This window comes from Rhodnius prolixus, unplaced genomic scaffold (genome assembly GCF_049639745.1).
Source record: "Rhodnius prolixus isolate KJV_2025 unplaced genomic scaffold, Rpr scaffold_5, whole genome shotgun sequence".
In the NCBI taxonomy this organism is placed as follows: Eukaryota; Metazoa; Arthropoda; class Insecta; order Hemiptera; family Reduviidae; genus Rhodnius; species Rhodnius prolixus.
The window spans coordinates 21,110,068-21,131,903 of record NW_027411624.1 but is presented as its reverse complement, the minus strand read 5'-3'; the positions used below and the strand labels follow the sequence as shown (position 1 = coordinate 21,131,903).

The 21,836-nt window shown below is 34.9% G+C and overlaps 1 protein-coding gene across 3 annotated transcripts in view; it reads right to left on the bottom strand.

Moving 5' to 3' along the window:
- Positions 1 to 21,836, bottom strand: part of Cad99C (cadherin 99C) — a 474,090-nt gene that overhangs the window by 341,920 nt on the left and 110,334 nt on the right. For all 3 annotated transcript variants that reach the window (XM_074137327.1, XM_074137329.1, XM_074137328.1), the window contains one exon: positions 13,855 to 13,944. In XM_074137327.1, coding sequence (XP_073993428.1) covers positions 13,855 to 13,930 — 76 coding nt within the window. In that variant the 5' untranslated portion in view covers positions 13,931 to 13,944. The remainder of the gene's footprint in view (positions 1 to 13,854; positions 13,945 to 21,836) is intronic.

Genomic DNA, 21,836 nt, shown 5'->3' with positions numbered 1-21,836 from the left:
ATTTATAGGAAATTTAATGCTCTTTCGTTTGGAATAAGCAGATTTGTTGTAGGATAAAGAATAGAAAAGTTACGGACTGTTTTTATGGTGAAAAACGCGAATATCGACGGAAAAGTTAAAAATTTAAATATCTTGAACACTATTGAGAATCGGGATGAAGTGAATAGCATAATTTTTGTTGCATTTGAGCTGCTGAATCATCTCCAGAAATTTCGACCTCTCCTCCGTGTACACACTGTATAATATGGATACAAAAGAAGTTTTTAAAGCTGCTAGGTTTAAATATGGTATTACCAAAAATGGTCAAGTCCAAGGTGCAAAATGTATTGATGGAGAGCAACTCAATCACAAGCAGAAACTGAAGTTTTTCACCTGTAATCTTTGCAATGAAGACGTCAGAGTTGCGAGAGAAAAAATGCTAGAGAATTGTCTGAAGAAGGTTTCAGAAAGATCTATGATCAGTATTAACCAACGGAGAGTGGGAATTCAATTCAAAACAAAAAATTCCCAACCTTTTTTGACTCGCGTACCTCTTGGTAGTACATCATGCTAATTTGTACCACTTCGTAAAAATGATTGTATTTCGTGAACTTTGTTATTCCGAGTGTTTTATTATTATTATCTTTATTTGTGTAGAGATACAATGAATCTGTTACAAAGAAGTTCAAGTTCATGTTCACTTTATAAAATGTAAGATCTTAGTTTTAACACTTTTTTAAATAATTAAAAAATTGCGTACATATTTTTCTCTTCAAAATTATTTATTAATTTACAAAGTTCTTCTTTAGGGTTATTTTATTTGTGCCCGAATCTTCTAAATTAATTTCTTTTAAGCATTCAACTACCTGTAAGTACCAATTAAATTTAATGTTGCTTTGATAGGAGCTTACTCATTACAATCAAGTCTCTTTAAGCAAATTTAATTCATAGTTATCATTTAAGTTCTGTCACATGATAATTCTATTAAATTTTCTTTATCTTTTATTGATAATGATGTAACTTTTCCTAAATTTTCTTTATAGAAGGGGGTTTGAAATCCAGTTATCACTTATGTTTACGGGTTTTGGAAAATACTCCATGAAAGGCAATTTTAAGGCTGTTAAATGTGCTATTATATTTTCTCGTATATCTTGAGACAGACTAACCTTATTACTGTACATATTGACAACTTTACTTTGTAAATAAATTGGAATAAACTTTAGGAAACGCTACCACAGATTATCGACGCAGCCTTTATTATAAAGAAAGGAAAATTACGATTGCTTGGCAATTTGGAGCGAATTCTAGCCGATAGATTGTAAAAAAAGATATGGAATCGTTGCCATTCCTTCATCTTTTTATCAGTTGCTGAACCTCACCAATAATTTGCATAATTATAATAATTATTATTCAGTAATAATAACTACAACAAACTCGATAAAAAAAAACTTGTTCCAACTAATGGCTTATTAACTCTTGAAATTTTCTAGATTGGTATGCGGCAATTGGAAAGTTTTTTTTAGGAAGGAAATTTCTTTTAAAATATTAAGGAAGTAGAAAATAAGACGGGTTGTAATTAAATAAAAAAAAACAAAAAAAAAATGTGGAATTTTTACTTAATGTTTAACACTTACAAATTATCTCCTTAACAAAAACTTACAGTTTAAAATGTTAAGTATAAGGGTTGATTAAACGCCAAAAGGTACACAAATCAGCAAGTACCCAACATTTCATTAATACTTCATTAATATTTAAGTAATTTTACTGCATTAAATTTCATTTATTTTTTTGAATTTATTAGAGGTCACAGACCCTTATGCTGGCCATTTTCGTCTACAAAATATTTGTTCAAATAGAACACTATTTCTTAGATTGACTGTAATATCTAATCAACAAACTATTAATCACAGGTTAAAAAAAAAAACTTTATAAAAAAAAATATGAGGTTAAAAAATTCAAAAACTTTTTTCAAAAATGCTTGCACCAACATTCATCAATGATTTTGTTTATTTTATTTATTTATTTTTATTTTTAAATAAAAATCTTCGGTTTAAGTTCGTAATTCGATTAAAGCAATTGTTACTTTATTTAGTAGTCAAGCGTTTTTAATAATAGGTAATAATTAATCTGGCTTTATCGCAAATAATATAGTTTTCTTCAATTCTCAATCTAGGTATTCTTACCGCAGTGTTATATATTTGGAATATAAGATATGCATATTTTTATGACAGCTAATTATACCAGTATTTTACCTACTATAAGTAAAATTAGAGGGACTACATTAAATTACAATTGAGAAATGAATAATTATTGTTGAATAATTTACTGGATATTACCTATGCGTTATTTGTACTCACAAATACTTCGGTAAGAAGAATTCTAGACTGAAATATTGTTTTAAATCCGTGATTCAAATTTAAACAGTAGCCGACTCTAACTTTGTCTTTTTCTATTTTAACATGCATGTATATGTGACTACTCAGAATAAAGGGCCTAATAAAGATAAATCAGAAGAATAATTTGGAATAAAGCTATAATAAAGTACCTATTTAATTACGAAGACATAATATACATTTTATCATAATTATAACAAAAAATAAAATATTATGAATGAACTAAGGGAAGGGATTAGCTATGCGGTTAGCGTATTGGATTCCCGCGTGGAGGTTCCGGGTTCGAATCCAGCTGCTGACCCTTAGATTTTCTCTTCCTAAGAGCTTCTTACAGCTCACTGGCCGGTGATGGACAGTGTTGTCTGTAACGAGAGAACACTGTCTGGAGGCCGGCAGTGCACTGAAAAAAACTCCGGGCGCCAATAACCTCAGATGTTGACGCGATTTAAATCAATAAAAAAAAAAATTATGAATGAACTGGCCAGCATAAGGGTCTGTGACCTCTAATAAATTCAAAAAAATAAATGAAATTTAATGCAGTAAAATTACTTAAATATTAATGAAGTATTAATGAAATGTTGGGTACTTGCTGATTTGTGTACCTTTTGGCGTTTAATCAACCCTTATACTTAACATTTTAAACTGTAAGTTTTTGTTAAGGAGATTTTTGGACTTTTTGGATAGATTTTCCTTTTTGTCTGTTTTGCAAAGTTACATATCTGCTTTACAGATTTTATTAAAATTTGGAATAATAAATTCTACCATTATAACCTAAAAAGGTGTTAAGTCCGAACCGTAACTACCACTGGAGCGATCTTTTTAAAGAATGATTATAGTTGCGGTCCCCCAAACCATCCTCAATAACAATTTTTTAGAGAAAGCGTTTTGAATAAAATAGGAAGATATTTGTACGTAAATAGCAAAATTAAAAAGCGATTTCAGTACTTCCTTTTAAGAGGAGTAAGAAAAATAAACTGCGATTACAGTACTTCTCCCTAAAAGGCAAATATTTTGAATCGAATTCATTGATGTAAATAGGTTCACTCATTGATAATTTTAACGATTGCAGTACTTCCTCTTAGTAGGTGTAAGAGCATGGTGGCACTTCACAGCCACGTAGAGGAGCTTTAACCACTTCTTCGTGGTAAATTTTATCCAAATCGAACTAAGCGTAATAGAAATATTGGTAATAATAGTATTAGAAAAGGCCTTACTTGGGTGGGGCAAACTCCCCTCCTTATGAGTCATAGCGACGAGACTTTTAAAGTGCAAATCTGTACAAAATTTCGATTCGAATGACACTTTATTCATGAAAATCGGTTCACGTTTCGATAATTTGAAACGATTACCATACTTCCCCCTAATAAGGGTAAGAGCAGAACGTCGTTTAAATGTTACGTAGGAGTGCCCTAAACCTTTCATCCTGCCAAATTTTATTAAAATCGGGTTAACATTTTCAGAGTTATTAGTAATAATAATTTTGAGAAGGGGCCTCACATATATGGGGCTAACTCCTCCCCCATTTGATGTACAGCGTCGAGACCCCCAAAAGGCACATCTACATAAAATTCCGAAACGAATGACACCTTATTCATGAAAATCGGTTCACGCGTTTAGGCGCTACGTTGTTTACAAAAAAGGTAACAACAAGAAGAACAACAACAAGAACAAGACCAATTTTTGAAAATGCCGTTTTTGCTCATTTTCAGTAACTTTTTTCTCTTAATATATTAAATCTGGGTCTTGACAAAAAAATTACAGTTATAAAGGAGGACTTGCCCTATAATTTAAAGAAAATTTGGGAATTTTATCTTTTATAGAAAAAGAGAAAAAAATTGTCAAAGTTGGATGTTTTTCAACGTTACGCTTTTTCCTGCAGTTTTTGATGATCAACCCTTATACAACTGTCCTACCGGACAGTTTTAATACGCGTGTTTGGTAAAACCTCCCCCCCCCTGTAAAGAGGGAGGGGGGGTGAATTGTGTAAAGAAGAAGTCAACAGACGTTTAAGAAAGTGAAGTAGTATTCAAAGCAAGCCAAGTCATACGGTGATGAGGTCTCGTACATTCGTCAGAGTAGTTTGGATTCCTCTTCCATATGACTGGAGGCAATTTAGAAAGTGTTGGCTACCTCTCTACTGGGGGGCCGTAGTGGGGATAACCGAGGTTATCAATCGACCAACCCTGACCTCAGGACGTCAAAAGCGGTTTCCTTTCATCTTATTCTTTTTTGTGTGTCTTTTCTGTCTGTGCTCATATTCTTCTAAGTTTTTTTAAAAAATAATTTAAGATTTAAGCCACCAAAAAAAAATATATTAACTTAATTCTAACCAATTATTATTACCTTTAAAAACCGAAAATTTTCTTACGTCAGAGATTTAGCGCAATGATGAACCAGCAACAGGTGGCTTGCAGGACCTGCAGCACTAAAAATGAGTTATGCAATATTGAGTGTAGTTCAAATACATTCCAGTTTGGCACCAACCTTTTACCGCCCACTAATGATTCTGCGGTGAAAGTTTCTTTTTAAATATTAACCTTCCTCAAATTTAATGTGCAATGATTATTTTAATTAAGTGAAGAAACATTTTGTTAATTTTATATAATAATAATGTTCGATCTACAGCAGACTTGTGGAATAGTGATTTGGATAAATGTGATCTGTTGGTACAGTTTAGTCTATCTTTCATCTTTTAAAAACATCTTTTTCTATGGCTGTAGGTAGGTTTGGAGACTTTTGTGTGTCTTTTGGCTCCTGATTAGGAGATAGATTGCTGTATTATCTGCAAAGGTAATAAGGACAATTTTTATAAAAGTTAGAATGTCTGCTGTAAGGATGGGTCCAAAGAAGCTACCTTGTGGAAGGCCCGTTTCAGTTTTGGATACAAATGGGCTATCAAACTGAACGAAACTAAATCTCAAAATATTACTTTCACTCTTCAACGCATCACTCTTCCTCCTGTCTTTTACAATCTTATTCCTTTACCAGTAGTAAACGTAGTCCGCTACCTTGGGCTTTACCTTGATAGAAGACTTACATGGAATCCTCATACTCGACTTAAGAGAACAGAACTCAACCGACGCTTCCTACAACTGAAAAGACTACTCGACAACAGATCAAAACTCACTCTGGACAACAAAAGACTTATATATGTAAGTATATTAAAGCCAGTCCGGGCTTATGGCATCGAACTGTAGGGTTCAACCAAACGCTCAAATCTCCACAAGATCCAGGCCTTGCAGTCTAAAATTCTTCGCTCTATAGTAAACGCTCCTTTCTACGTCACCAATCAAACCATTCACACAGACTTGAACATTCCTTTCGTCACACAAGTGGCTGAAAACACGATACAGGAAATTCCATCTTAACATTCAATCTCATCACAATCCACTTGTACAACATCTATCTTCAAGAACATTTCCAGACAACACTTCCAGGCGTCTTAAAAGACAGTGGCCTCGCGATCTTCTCTCTGATGAAGAGAATCAGTAGAAAGTAAAATGTTTTTGGGGTTTTACCGCTGGGTAACTTCTCCACTCTGATATGTGTGAATGTTATTTATTGTTATCATTGTTCCTTATAACGCAAAATGCGTTGATTGTAACTAAATAAATGATTAAAAAAAAAAAGTTTTGGATGCAATGTTTTTAAAGCACCCAATTCTTGAAAAATAAATTCTCATTTCTATCAACGACAATACAAATTAATTGTCCTAACTCAAAGTCATTAAAAGATACTAATTATCTTCTAAACTATCTAATTATAACATGCTAGAAAGGTCGATGAAATAAGAGGGGATGACTCTTGCAGACCCAGGCTCCACCCTACCTTGTTAAGCAAGGTGTAGTGATTGGAAGCTATAGGTCTGCACGTGTCATCCCAGCTCGTGAGGTACGATATAAGGAAAGAGGAAGAACCTTGATAGTGGGCGCTAATGACCGTAGAAGTCGATGCGCCGGAAACAAAACAAAAAAAACCTGATAGATTTCCTTTTTTCTCATTTCCCAAGTATTCGCTCCATTCATTTATTTAAAATACGACACTGTAATGGTAGATCATTTTCTTTACTGTAACTCACGGGTGTCTGATTAATTAGTTTTTATTTTTTAGTAAAGTTAAGATTTGGAGGTAACTGGATTGTTTTCTGGTATAACAGAAGAAACTATGTTTATAATTATGCCTTCATATACGAGGGTCGTTTGAAAAGTCCGTGCAAAAATAAAAACTACTTAATTTTTTGGGGTAAACCTTTTTTATTTTTCAACATAGTCTCCTTTTAGGCTTGTACACTTCGTCCAACGCTGCTCTAGTTTGTTGATCCCTTCCGAATAATAGGATTTGTCCAAGTCTGAAAAATAGCCATTCGTTTCTGCAATCACCTCCTCGTTTGAATAAAATCTTTTTCCCGCCAGCCATTTCTTCATATTGGGGAACAAATAGTAGTCCGAGGGAGCCAAGTCTGGAGAATAGGGGGGGATGTGAAACGAGTTGGAACCCTATTTCCATTAATTTTGCCACCACAACTGCTGAGGTGTGAGCTGGTGCGTTGTCGTGATGGAAAAGGACTTTTTTCTGGGCCAATCGTGGGCGTTTTTCTTGCAGCTCGGTTTTCAAACGGTCCAATAACGATGAATAATATGCACCTGTAATAGTTTTACCCTTTTCCAGATAGTCTATGAGGATTATTCCTTGCGAATCCCAAAAGACAGTCGCCATAATCTTTCCGGCCGAAGGAACGGTCTTCGCCTTTTTTGGCGCAGATTCCCCCTTGGTAACCCATTGTTTAGATTGTTCTTTGGTCTCAGGAGTGTAGTGATGTATCCATGTTTCATCCACAGTGACGAAACGACGCTTAAAGTCCTGCGGATTCTTCTGGAACAGCTGCAAACCGTCCTTGCAACACTTCACACGATTTCGTTTTTGGTCAAGCGTGAGCAATCGCGGCACCCATCTTGCGGATAGCTTTGTCATGTCCAAATGTTGATGCAAAATATTATGTACCCGTTCATTCGAGATGCCCACAGCACTAGCAATCTCACGCACCTTCACTCTTCTGTCATCCATCACCATATCATGGATTTTATCAATGATTTCTGAAGTAATAACCTCAACAGGGCGTCCAGAACGTTCAGCGTCACTTGTGCCCATATGGCCACTCCGAAAATTTTGAAACCACTTATAAACTGTTCTAATCGAAGGTGCAGAGTCACCATAATGTTTATCAAGCTTCTCTTTAGTCTCCTGAGGCGTTTTGCCTTTCATAAAGTAGTGTTTAATCAACACACGAAATTCTTTTTCGTCCATTTTTTGAAAATCACTCGACTTCCTCGATTCAAACGAATGCCAAACACAAAGAAATAGACCGATCTGGCTGAAACTTGGTGTGTGTTCTTCCAAGAGATGCTACTAACTAAACATAACCTCGATACACGCCAGTAGTGCTATCTCTCTGACTTTGCACGGACTTTTCAAACGACCCTCGTATAACAACTTAAACCGGACATAACTCTTTGAATAATTCATGCATATTAAAGTTGTAGTACAGAGGAATGGTCCATCAAGGTACATACTGATTGACAGGCTCTGATTGTGTCTTTTCATGATCAGTTAGCTCATGCAAACAGTAGAACCTTTTTTGCCACTTTCCGCCATTGTCAGTTACTTTTCTAGTTCAACTTAATGTGAATAATGAATTTCATTACTTAATACTGTAGTTTATTTTTTGTGTTAGATAACTTGTCTTTTTTTTTTTTTTTAATCTGTTAATATCAATATTTAAAAAAAATATTAATTTGTTCTTGTTTTAGTTATAATTTTATTTTCATAGGGGAGGGATTAGCTATGTGGTTAGCGTACTCGATTCCCAAGCGGAGGTCCCGGGTTCGAATCCAGCTGCTAACACTTAGATTTTCTCTTCCTAGGAGCTTCTTACAGCTCACTGTCCACTGTCATGGACAGAGTTGTCTGTAACGAGAGAACACTGTCCGGAGGCCGGCAGTGCACTGAAAAAAGCTCCGGGCGCCAATAACCTTAGATGTTGACGTGCCTTAAATCATAAAAAAAAAAAATTATTTTCATATATGCACCACGGTAGCCGAGCGGTTAGAGGCAAGACCTGTAAAGCTAATATGTATTGTGGTACTGGGTTCGATTCCCCGGTCTTAGGCCTTGGATTTTATTTAATGGTTAATAAATGAAATTTACAGGTAAGTATGTTTGCTAGACGCCTCCTTTCAAGACATCTAATAGATTGTTGCACTTAAAGCCCGCCTGAAAACATACTCTTTACTCTTTACTTTTACTTTTATTTTAAATTTCGAAATTTTTGAAGTCAGTATAATTTTAAACATGAACATGATAATTAGTCAGTTAATCAATTCAGAATCTTCAATTAGTGTTTGTTTAATTTATGGAGAGCTAAACTGTTTCTATACCAGGCAGTCCTGAAGTCATTAAATGTAATTAAATAAGTAATTAATGTAACAGCACCGGTAGGTTACTAATCTGGCAATAAGTGATAAATAATTTTTGAAATTTATTTACTTATATCCAATTCTATAATCACAATTTGTATAGAAGAATGAGGTTAACTATTTTAATACCTATAGAACTATAATAATGTGTATAGGACAGAACCTGATATAAACTTTTTTTTTTATATTTACCTGTTTTAAACATGTGTTTTATATGAGAAATAATACCTAAGTATTGTATAAATAATAACTAGAATTTTAAAAGTACTTTTTAATGCTGCTTTAAGAGGTTTTTAAATGTCAAAGGATTTAAATTGCAAATAAAAATAAATGTTTTATAGTTCACGAGTTTATTTTTCAAAACAATTTTGTTAACCTCCTTCAATAAATTTTTTAGTTAATTAAAGATTAGTTTGGAAAAATATAGTTTGAATCTAAGAGACGTTTTCTTTTCAAAATTTGCGAAATCAAATTTTTCGAGAAAGTAAATAGTTATTTATTTAACAAGTGTGGAAAGTAGTACTTTTCCTCACGCGAGGCGGGGTTTGTGCAAGTGCAAATTGCCGAGTGTGAGGAAAATACTTTACACTAGAGTTAAATATTATATTTTTTCTGCAACCATTTATTAACTAATAAAATTAAAAATTTCATTTTTACAGTCTACAAAAAGTAATTTATTTATTATAAACATTTATTGTTATATTACAATTATTTACATTACTTACGTATTTACATTACTTATTACATTTTCTGCTGTTTCTTTTATTGATGGAGGAGTGTTTTCTAAACAGGCATCACTAGAATCCATTTTAAATTTCTATAAGGTAACACTATAACCTTTTTAACTGTTATAATTAAAAATATCTAATCATTTATTAAAATATTATTTTTATTTCTATATTCCTTTCAATTTTTATTTTATTTTTTAATATTCGTTTTTTAATTATTTAGTTACGTTAAATAAGCTTATTAAAGTTTTACAGAAAATATTTATGTTAATAACAAAACTTCTTATATCAAGGAAGCACAATAAAGTTTTTCCACTCACTTGTGCGGAAAGTGACACTAATGGGAATTTCCCCCCCACTAGTGCGGGAAGTTGGGCATTACACAGCTGATTTTAATTGAGTAATGAGAACTTCCCTACATGGTTGCAGAAAAATGTTTATTAGACGTTTCTTGTTTAACATTTTTGGGGGACTGATTCATTTAATAAAAGATAAAAAGAGAATATTGCTAATTCCATTACTTATTTTATTTTATTTATTTTTTAAATTTTTTGCCAAGCTTTTAGCCTGGGGATTATGTCATGTTCAGAGCTTATACTTAGTATTAATCATAATATTTTTTTAACATTAATGTTTGGTATGTCTTCTGTGCTTACTCATTAGGTGTGGAGTACCTCAAAGAAGCTTGTTGGGTTGCGTGGCAATGTAGGTCGAAAGACCTTCTATTAATTCAGGCGACAAAAAGAAGGATTTTTTTTTAAACAAAGTGTTTCATTGCACTTCTTATTTCGAAAATTTTCCCAAGTTCTAGGGATGAGATGATTCGACTTTCCCTCAAAAAAGGGCATTCAAATGTAACGAACGATCTCACAAATCTATTAAGTACTAAATTTGAAGAAAATTGACTTAGCCGAAGTGAATAAATTCTTTGATTTTTATCCATTTTTTCGCACAAAATATTTTAAACTTTTTTTTTTAAATTTATTTTGTAATTTACAATCTGTATAAATATATACAATAAGTACAATAGGAGGTGAATGAGATGAACTGGTGCGGGAAGAGCAGGAGGAGAGAAGCTACCCAGGTAGCACTCTCTATATGAGATAGGGGAATGTGAAGAGGAGACTATGAGTGGGAGAGAGGAGAGATTTAGTTCTTCAGACAGTAAGGAAGTCGCGGGGCCACTGGCGATTCAGTCGTCGAGGAGTATTAGGGATGTCAGAGGAGGCGAGAGACAGTACAAGAGGATTTGAGTTAGTAGAGAGAGCAGTATGGAATTTTTGATATTTCGTCTTGGCGAGTTGGTCTATGAAGGGAATGTTGAGGTCGTTGTGACGAGTAGGTTAGTCACCGTAGAAAGGAGCGTCAGCTATATGTGGGAGGAGTTTTGATTGAAATGTCCTGTACTGTCCGTATGTTTGTTGGTTTGGTTGAACTCCACAGCTCTAGTCTGTAGGTCCAAATAGGTTTGAGGATAGTATTGTATAGTAATCGTTTGAGTTCAATGGGTAATTTGGAGCGTCGTCCAAGAAGTCTGTAAAGCAGTTTCGCACGTTTTGTCATTGCTTGTCTTTTAAGTCTAGTGTGTGGCTTCCACGTGAGTCTTTTGTCTATGTAGAGCCCAGGGTAGCGCACCAGATCTGTGCCAAGGAAGAGGATTGCTGTTGAAGAGGACAGGTGGACAGGAGACCCGCCGGAGAGTAAACGTGACGTGCTGCCATTTCTATGGGTTCATTTTAATCCGCCACTTCTTGGCCCAGGATTCTATTTTATGTAAGTGATTTTAAACCTAAATTTTATTTCACAAATTACGCGTTAGAGGAAGTCAAATAAGTGTTTCGCAAACCGGATATTTGGATAAAACAAAGTATAATTAAAAAAAAAAAGAAGCATTTAAATTAACTACAAACTGTTCGTGGTTTTCAGTAAAGTATTTTAGAACATTGTTGAATGGGTTGACAACAATTTCACTACACGAGTAATGCATTAGATCGACAGACTGTTCACACTGGTCATATTAATTAATTCGGGAGATAAGCGAATGAGAGTGTGTGACTGTATTCACCAGGAGAAAACTGTGCCAGCTATTTCTGTATTCGGCCACAATTATTCAAATTAGTCTTTATTCTACTTTAACTAGGTAACTGTATACATTCTTAGCTGCAAATATGTTAAAAGATTTGATAACTCACTGTTTATAATTTCAATAAGAGTAAAATGTACTCTTTTTCCACGATTACAGTCGAACATTACCATAAAAGCAAAAACAAATAACTTAATTCATTCATTCTGCTTTGAAAAATTGTACACCTTATGCAACACTTCTTGACCTAACATTACGGTAAGAATATGTTGCCTGGGATGGGCGGGTGTTGGTCCAGTGGTCAAGAGCGTGGCTTTGTAAGTAGGAGATCCCCAGTTCGAATCCCGCGTATGCAGTCATTCTTATTATTGAAAAAATATTCACTTTTTATATATTCACTTTTTTAATAAAATGTAGTCATAGACGGAATTCGAACTAGGGGTCTTCAACGTACAAAGCCACGCTCATGACCACTAGACCAACTCCCGCCCATCCTTGGCAAGATATTCTTACTGTAATCATAGGTCAAGAAATCTTGCATACTGGGTGCATTAAAATGGTGTGATGATTGCTTTTATTTGATGATAAAACAAATTTATCCTGTTTCACCAACTACCATTACACTATACTACATGCTTTAAAATCTTAAATTATTATTATTTTTTTACTTTGCGTCACCAATAACATTTTTTGCAGTCAGAGGACCTCCAAAAACGTGTATTTCTGGTGGAAAATTAATATTGAAAACCGTTCACGAATAGATAAAATTGTAACTTTGATCTTAAATAAACTGCGCCACTTTTTTTGTGGCGCAGTTTGAAAAAAGCGTTTATTTGTTGTTTTATCACATTTTGGGGAAAGATTATTAGTTTTAATTATTTTCATAAACTGTCAGGGAACAATTAATCGAATCAAGGCCCAAAGTTTCTTGTAAATAGAGAAGCAATTCCTCGTTTAATCCCCTTCGGTCTTTTTGTGTAAACAACAACGTGAACTTTACCTCAACAGTAAATAAATTTATTGACCTCTACAGTTGCGTTTCGACTTTTTTCATGCTGAAAACATTGCAAATTCTCAGAAAATGGTGATTACTGCAGAGCAAGTGGCCTGTATTTTTGCATTAGTTGAGGATGGACTGATTCAGCGGTACGCAGCACGAACGTTAGGGTTGCCTGAGACCACCGTCCGTAGAGTCATCCATCGTTACCGGGGGACAGGCCTCTGCACTCGTAGGCATGGTTCGGGTCGACCAAGAGCCACAGAAGCACTTGATGACCGATTTATTAGAATTCACACTCTGAGAAATCGTACATCAACTGCTTCTGAGACAGCTCAAACACTGCTTACTGTTCGTGGAGTTTCAGTCAGTGCCGAAACTGTACGAAGAAGGCTCGCTGAAATGAATTTACGCTCTAGGAAGCAAGCCACAGGACAATTGCTCACCGTAGACCACCGGAGAGCCCGTCTAGAGTTCGCTAGGGAACACCGCAACTGGTCTGAGAACGATTGGAGAAACGTTCTCTTTTCAGACGAGTCCAGTTTTGCTCTCTACGCACCTGATGGGAGGCGACGAGTTTACCGAAGACAAAATAAAACAACTATCCCACTCTGCCGCAAATCATTTAATTTTTAAAGCAAAAATATAAAATTTCTAGTGTGAAACACTCTAATGACTTTTTTTTGTTTTACCGGAAATTAGGTAATAACATATTTTTTTAAATTTTTAAGCGGGGGAAAAAATGGCTAAATACAGCAAAACATTTATTTGTAATGGGAAATTGATTTAGTAAAAAGGCAGTGATTGACATATTTCGTCTAAACATTTTGTTTTCAAGAAATTAAATTATTATTATTATTAAAATTAAACCAATAAACAAAATTATAGGCAATTAACTCAATTATAGTCTCTTAAAAATGAAGGTTATATAAATATTTGTGCAATAATACCAGTTTTATTAGAAATTAAAAAAATCCATATTATTAAGATTTCTTAAATCAATTTAGGATGCCAAAAATTGAATCTAGACTACTTTAACCAAACCGTGTAATTATCTTCACCACTTGAAGTTCAACTTTGTTTAATGGCATTTTGAAAAATAATTGCATCATTAATTTTGCATGAATTTCGTCGATAGAATTTTTCTGAAAGAAAAAGTTTAGTCAAAAATCAAAAATAAAAAACTCGAAACTTTACTCACCTGATTTTGAGTAAACACCATGCACGAATATGAGCACTGCGAAGCAAAGATTAACTAAAGTGGTTTGATGCCTCATTTTGAAGCTGAGATCTGTAACAGAAAGTAAAATAATTTTCAAAATAATGGCATAAAAGAAATTAATTATTTTAGTTTTTAAGAAATGTATTCATTTCCGAAAGGGATCATCAAAAATTGAAAGCATGATTGGCAGAAACTCCAATTGGCAGTCCATCAAGAATTGATGGATAGCAAACCAGCTTTGGAATGGTTGTTGACGCATCATTCTACATTAGAGACACTCTATAAAGTCACTGCTTGCTCAGTGTAGCCTTAGTTGTTCAACAGGTTTATCTAGAAAGGATTACAAGGAAAGTTGGTTCACTCAGGAATTGAGTAATTGTGCGAAAAACCAAAAAGAATTCCACGATTAACGCGTTCGGATTAGTTCCCACTGAAGAATGGGAATTGGGGGCTATAGATGGATTTTCATGTTAGATACGTATTTTGAGAAGGTTCATTTGCATTTTAACTAAACGATTTCTGTAAGTGCGTTTTTTTGATGATAAACGTACGACTTTAAAACTAATTCTTGTGCGTTTTGAAAACTAGGAATGAAGATTTAAACTTTCAACATTAGCCACTTATTTTGGAGGCCACGTGTAGATGGATTTGAACAAGGAACTGTAAGGCTGAAAGTGTCTGGATCAACCCACAACTTATTACTTCTTTTTTTTACTACCGAAATTAGAAAAACGTGTAGGTTTTCTGTCTTAAATTTTAGTTACCTTCAAAGTTGGTATAAATATTCTTAACATCTTAATAAATTTGGAACAACATCCCACTCTTAAATAAGGACTCTATTTCGCCCTAAAGGAAGTGGAGTTGAGATTGTGAGTAATTCTTTGATTCGACTAGCATTACTGATCTTTAAACCCTCCAGAGGGATGTTAGGATATTACAGTTCTCCTATTCAGCCCTTAAAAATTATTTACTGTACCTTAATGCGTTCCATAAACGGTATATTTCTTAACGGATGGTACTCTAATTGTAGATAGAAGATTGAATGTGAGAGATAGGGTTTTCAATAGGGTAGGTTAGGGTAGTTAGGTTTGTTTTATACAATCATCTTATACAGGGTGTATACGGAGAAGAGGTCAAAACTTCGGGAGGTGATTCAGCAGCTCAAATGCAACAAAAAATATTCTCTTCACTTTGGCCCGATTTCTCAATAGTGTCCAAGATATTTGCATTTTAAACTTTTCCGGCCATATTCGCGTTTTCCGTAACTTTTCTATCCTTTATCCTACAACAAATCTGCTTATGCTAAACGAAAGAGCATTAAATTTCCTATAAATTTGCTTAATTCAGAGCCTCAAAACGTTTCTAATAACAATGAAATTTTTACTTTAATGTCTAAAAAATTCGTTCTCGATGATTTTTGTTAAAATTTTCAACTGCATTTTCTCAATGGTTAATGAATCAAGGAATCACATAATTTCAGAAAAAGTTACGCATTTATTGAGCTTCAAGATCATATGGATTTTTTTGGTTTTTAATAAAACCCTACCCCGAACGGAGGGGTGTAAATGCAGAAAACTGGGATTTTGCGTAAACGACTTTTCACTACTAATTTACTCAAATGTCAATTTCTGGAGAAGGAACAAAAAGAAAAGTAACCATTTTAGTTTTTAATAATCATTATTTAATAAAACGGAAGTAATAAGTAAAGTAGCAATAAGTAAAGTGGGCTAATTTTTTTCATTTCACTATCGATATCAACAATGACTCCAATTTTAAGCAACAAATTTTATTTTATTTTATTTATATTTTTAAATTATCTGTTTTTGAGTTATACAGATTCAAACCCGCAGATCAATTTATGAAAAACTAATTTTTTTTTTTTAAATCTGGAAACCTCAAAATAAATTGAACACTCAAAATCAATCGAAAAAAATTTTCAATCGATAAAAAAATAAATCAATCGACTCCTAGCAGTAGAAACAGTGATTAATAAAAATCGTTACTATTACAATTAAATATTTGAACTAAGCTTAAATATGCAACAATCTAAAACTCAATTAAATAGATGTATCCCAATTAAAACAATATAGATTGGAGTATGTACTCTGCATGATAGAATCTAGTATAGTTAGGATCCTTTCTTATGCTTTATTTATTAGAGCAGGAACAGGAGAGCAGTAAGAGGCTTATCCTTATTATTTATAGGTCTATTATAAGGAAAAAACTGTTGATATATAGGTGCATAGTAACCAGTTACAATTGTTATAGACACGCATAAATAGAATACAATGTAATGTAAACCTGTTTGTCTTACATATATATAAATATATAGGCTAAATTCATATATTATTTAAAGGAATAAATTTTAGAATAGATAAATATATACGAGGGTCGTTTAAAAAGTCCGTGCAAAGTCAGAGAGATAGCAGTACTGGCGCGTATCGAGGTTATGTTTAGTTAGTAGCATCTCTTGGAAGAACACACACCAAGTTTCAGCCAGATCGGTCTATTTCTTTGTGTTTGGCATTCGTTTGAATCGAGGAAGTCGAGTGATTTTCAAAAAATGGACGAAAAAGAATTTCGTGTGTTGATTAAACACTACTTTATGAAAGGCAAAACGCCTCAGGAGACTAAAGAGAAGCTTGATAAACATTATGGTGACTCTGCACCTTCGATTAGAACAGTTTATAAGTGGTTTCGAAATTTTCGGAGTGGCCATATGGGCACAAGTGACGCTGAACGTTCTGGACGCCCTGTTGAGGTTATTACTCGAGAAATCATTGATAAAATCCATGATATGGTGATGGATGACAGAAGAGTGAAGGTGCGTGAGATTGCTAGTGCTGTGGGCATCTCGAATGAACGGGTACATAATATTTTGCATCAACATTTGGACATGACAAAGCTATCCGCAAGATGGGTGCCGCGATTGCTCACGCTTGACCAAAAACGAAATCGTGTGAAGTGTTGCAAGGACGGTTTGCAGCTGTTCCAGAAGAATCCGCAGGACTTTAAGCGTTGTTTCGCCACTGTGGATGAAACATGGATACATCACTACACTCCTGAGACCAAAGAACAATCTAAACAATGGGTTACCAAGGAGGAATCTGCGCCAAAAAAGGCGAAGACCGTTCCTTCGGCCGGAAAGATTATGGCGACTGTCTTTTGGGATTCGCAAGGAATAATCCTCATCGACTATCTGGAAAAGGGTAAAACTATTACAGGTGCATATTATTCATCGTTATTGAACCGTTTGAAAACCGACCTGCAAGAAAAACGCCCACGATTGGCCCACAAAAAAAGTCCTTTTCCATCACGACAACGCACCAGCTCACACCTCAGCAGTTGTGGTCGCAAAATTAATGGAAATAGGGTTCCAACTCGTTTCACATCCCCCTATTCTCCAGACTTGGCTCCCTCGGACTACTATTTGTTCCCCAATATGAAGAAATGGCTGGCGGGAAAAAGATTTTATTCAAACGAGGAGGTGATTGCAGAAACGAATGGCTATTTTTCAGACTTGGACAAATCCTATTATTCGGAAGGGATCAACAAACTAGAGCAGCGTTGGACGAAGTGTATAAGCCTAAAAGGAGACTATGTTGAAAATAAAAAAGGTTTACCCCCAAAAATTAAGTAGTTTTTATTTTTGCACGGACTTTTCAAACGACCCTTGTATATATTCATTTGTTTGAATAAATATGTATTATACGAGTATATTCGATACATATTCGTAATCGTGATATACAAGAAGGAGAGCTCGCTACGATATTTTATGCAAATGATTTATGTATGTGACAAGAGTCAGTGAGGGTGCACTTTCTAGGGAAACTAACCTGTCACATCAACGTTAGCGTACAGGATTGATTTCCCAGGATTGTTTACGTTTCTATCCTTTATCCTGTCCCTGAGCACATTAATTTTGGAAAATCAATGTCCCATCCTGGCCACATTGTTTAATGGAAGTTACCAACATCAAACATGGCCCATTGTTAGGTAATAATTAATTACAGATAATATGATATCAGAGTAATGATAATATGAAGATATTTCCTTTAAAATGTAATTATGTTGAGCTAGTAAATGTCACAATCCGTTTGGTTAATCTATTTTTTATTTGTATTCAACGGCCATCAAAGTTGGGATCACATGCTGTATGTAAAAATCAAAACTGGAATTCTTTAGCTTTTGAAACAAGCACAATACCTAGTGGCGAAGCGTGATTATTTTACCGGGGTAAGCTGCGGCCGGCATAAATATTCAATTTTATTTCAGTAAAACTTCTCCTAATTAACACCTTCAAATATCGCATTTATCATTGTCACTAAATTCACAAAGTACCTAGGCTAAACTGTGGTAAGCACAACTGAACGCTATCAAATCACTGAGATAAGAGATTCGTGTATGCTTGAAATATTGAAGCACAGCGAAGATGAAGTAATGTAAACTTCTTAGGATTGATGCTTATTGAATGTCTGACGAGAAAGGAACTCATACAGAACAACTGGATCGAAAATACTCGAAGAATGACCGTCAGTGTATTTTCCCTTACTAATAACCTAGACCGTAAACTAGTAATAAAAAGTTAAGTAAAGCAATTGCCTATTTTTTCAGGCGGCCTTTACGTCCAACTACCAATTAGGTGTAGTGGCGGAGGCGACTAGCAAACATGCTTTTCTGTAAATTTCTTTTATTAACCATAAAATAAAATCTAAGGCCTAAGACCGGGAATCGAACCCAGTACCACAATACAAGTACCACAATAGCTTTGCGGATCTCGCCTCTTAACCGCTCAGCTACCGTGGCGCCTATTACTATTAATATTTAGGATTGAAATAGCGAGGATTCGGTCAAAAATAATGAATAAAAAAGCATTCAGTCTTTACGACAATATTTCGATAACTTTATTGTCTTCTTCAAGGCGATGTGAATTACAGATAAAAACGTTTTTTTTTTATTTGGCCGAATCCTTGATAGTTTAATCCTAAATAATCTACATAGTACTGAAACTGGACAGATGGCATCGAGCTGTAGAGGAGTAGATAAAAAAAAATCAAATATAACTGGACTTCAGGCGACGGAATCGATTATACTAAGACAAATGACAGACATACTATTTATCAAACATGACTTTGCATTAAGACTTACAAAATAGCAGACTGAAATAACAGACCATTAATCGATGGTCACAACTTCCATTCTAGAGACTAACTGAAGACGGCGACCCCCACTCAATCACCATCTAAGAATACAGGCACCAGCCAAACACGATTAAGACAATAAAGTTCGCAGGAGAGGATCTATTCTGCACTAGACAGACCAGAACGCTTAAGTAACTCTTAAAACCAATGCACAAATAGCAATTATAATGTTGTCGTGTGCTTTTAAAATTAATTAATTAGGACAAAGCCATGTGGAAGCAATAATTTTTGCATTATTATAGAATATAGTGGTAAACGAGAAGGACTTCAGAACAGCTGAATTTGCTGATATTGTGTTTATTCAAGACTTGATCGATGGTAATGCACTTCTTCATTAATCAAAAGAATACCAACATAAGGTTTCTGAATTGAAGTCTTCTTTTCCTCAGCGTAATCGGTTTTACGAGGGTCGTTTGAAAAGTCCGTGCAAAAATAAAAACTACTTAATTTTTAGGGGTAAACCTTTTTTATTTTTCAACATAGTCTCCTTTTAGGCTTATACACTTCGTCCAACGCTGCTCTAGTTTGTTGATCCCTTCCGAATAATAGGATTTGTCCAAGTCTGAAAAATAGCCATTCGTTTCTGCAATCACCTCCTCGTTTGAATAAAATCTTTTTACTGCCAGCCATTTCTTCATATTGGGGAAGAAATAGTAGTCCGAGGGAGCCAAGTCTGGAGAATAGGGGGGATGTGAAACGAGTTGGAACCCTATTTCCATTAATTTTGCGACCACAACTGCTGAGGTGTGAGCTGGTGCGTTGTCGTGATGGAAAAGGACTTTTTTGTGGGCCAATCATGGGCGTTTTTCTTGCAGCTCGGTTTTCAAACGGTCCAATAAAGATGAATAACATGCACCTGTAATAATTTTACCCTTTTCCAGATAGTCGATGAGGATTATTCCTTGCGAATCCCAAAAGACAGTCGCCATAATCTTTCCGGCCGAAGAAACGGTCTTTCCCTTTTTTGGCGCAGATTCCCCCTTGGTAACCCATTGTTTAAATTGTTCTTTGGTCTCAGGAGTGTAGTGATGTATCCATGTTTCATCCACAGTGACGAAACGACGCTTAAAGTCCTGCGGATTCTTCTGGAACAGCTGCAAACCGTCCTTGCAACACTTCACACGATTTCGTTTTTGGTCAAGCGTGAGCAATCGCGGCACCCATCTTGCGGATAACTTTGTCATGTCCAAATGTTGATGCAAAATATTATGTACCCGTTCATTCGAGATGCCCACAGCACTAGCAATCTCACGCACCTTCACTCTTCTGTCATCCATCACCATATCATGGATTTTATCAATGATTTCTGGAGTAGTAACCTCAAAAGGGCGTCAGCGTCACTTGTGCCCATATGGCCACTCAGAAAATTTTGAAACCACTTATAAACTGTTCTAATCGAAGGTGCAGAGTCACCATAATGTTTATCAAGCTTCTCTTTAGTCTCCTGAGGCGTTTTGCCTTTCATAAAGTAGTGTTTAATCAACACACGAAATTCTTTTTCGTCCATTTTTTGAAAATCACTCGACTTCCTCGATTCAAACGAATGCCAAACACAAAGAAATAGACCGATCTGGCTGAAACTTGGTGTGTGTTCTTCCAAGAGATGCTACTAACTAAACATAACCTCGATACGCGCCAGTGGTGCTATCTCTCTGACTTTGCACGGACTTTTCAAACGACCCTCGTATATGTGATAGAAGTTTCAAGAGATAACCAACATTGCGTGCGATCATAGTCCCAGTTTTTTTGCGATCATTATTGGGTATATCAGTATTCCTGTCTCTTAAAAGCTCTGGGATATCCTATGAGAATGTTGAAGACTATCCCAGAAATATCTGCATTGGTATTCGCTCGATTAATGAAGAGCATTACCATCGATGAAGCCTTGAATAAACAAAATATCAGCATGTTCAGCTGAAGAATCCCAATTTGCCCCTAAATTCTCCAATAATACAAAATTTTATTGTTTACAGATGACCTTTTGTGTTTTATTGTTAAATAATAGTTATTATTATTATTATTTTTTTATTTGAGGCGCGTCAACATCTAAGTACTCTATATTCCGGCCATCCTTATTGATGAAATTAAAATCACGTAAACCTTCTCTAATCATTTTCTTCCATTCCTTCTAATCGGCTATAACTTTTAAATACATTCATATTTCATTGCTAGCTCTGCTACAGATTTAAGCACATAGATGTTGGTGGAGAATATTATGTCTTCGTAGCGAAATGGTGCATCTAAATACCTGTATATGTCGTCAAACATTCGTTTCCTTTCTACTGCACTACGTGGACATATCATTATTATATGTTTGAAATCCTCCTCCTCATTGCAATCTACGCAAAGAGGAGAGAGGACCTTTTTGTTGATCCTGTGAAGATACAATTCGCACACCGCGAAGTTCGCTCTCAGCCTACTGTAACAACCCATTTATTAGTGACAGTTCCCTTAAACCATGGTTGTCTAGGTAACTGATCTGCCATAGTTTTATAGAATCTCCCTTTATTACCATTACTGTAATCTGTCTGCCATTTTTGTAGTGCTGTTTTTGCAATTATGCACTTAATATCGGTGTGTGGTAATTTATAATTAGCCATTTCCCCATTATTGGTATAACTGTGCTATACAAATACATATGTAGTTATAATTCCTCTTTAAATGAAATCAGTACAGCAGATTATGAAAACTCCATACACTTAAAAGTATATTTTTAGAAGACTTATTTCCCAGTTGATGGTCTAATGCGCGGCTGAACTG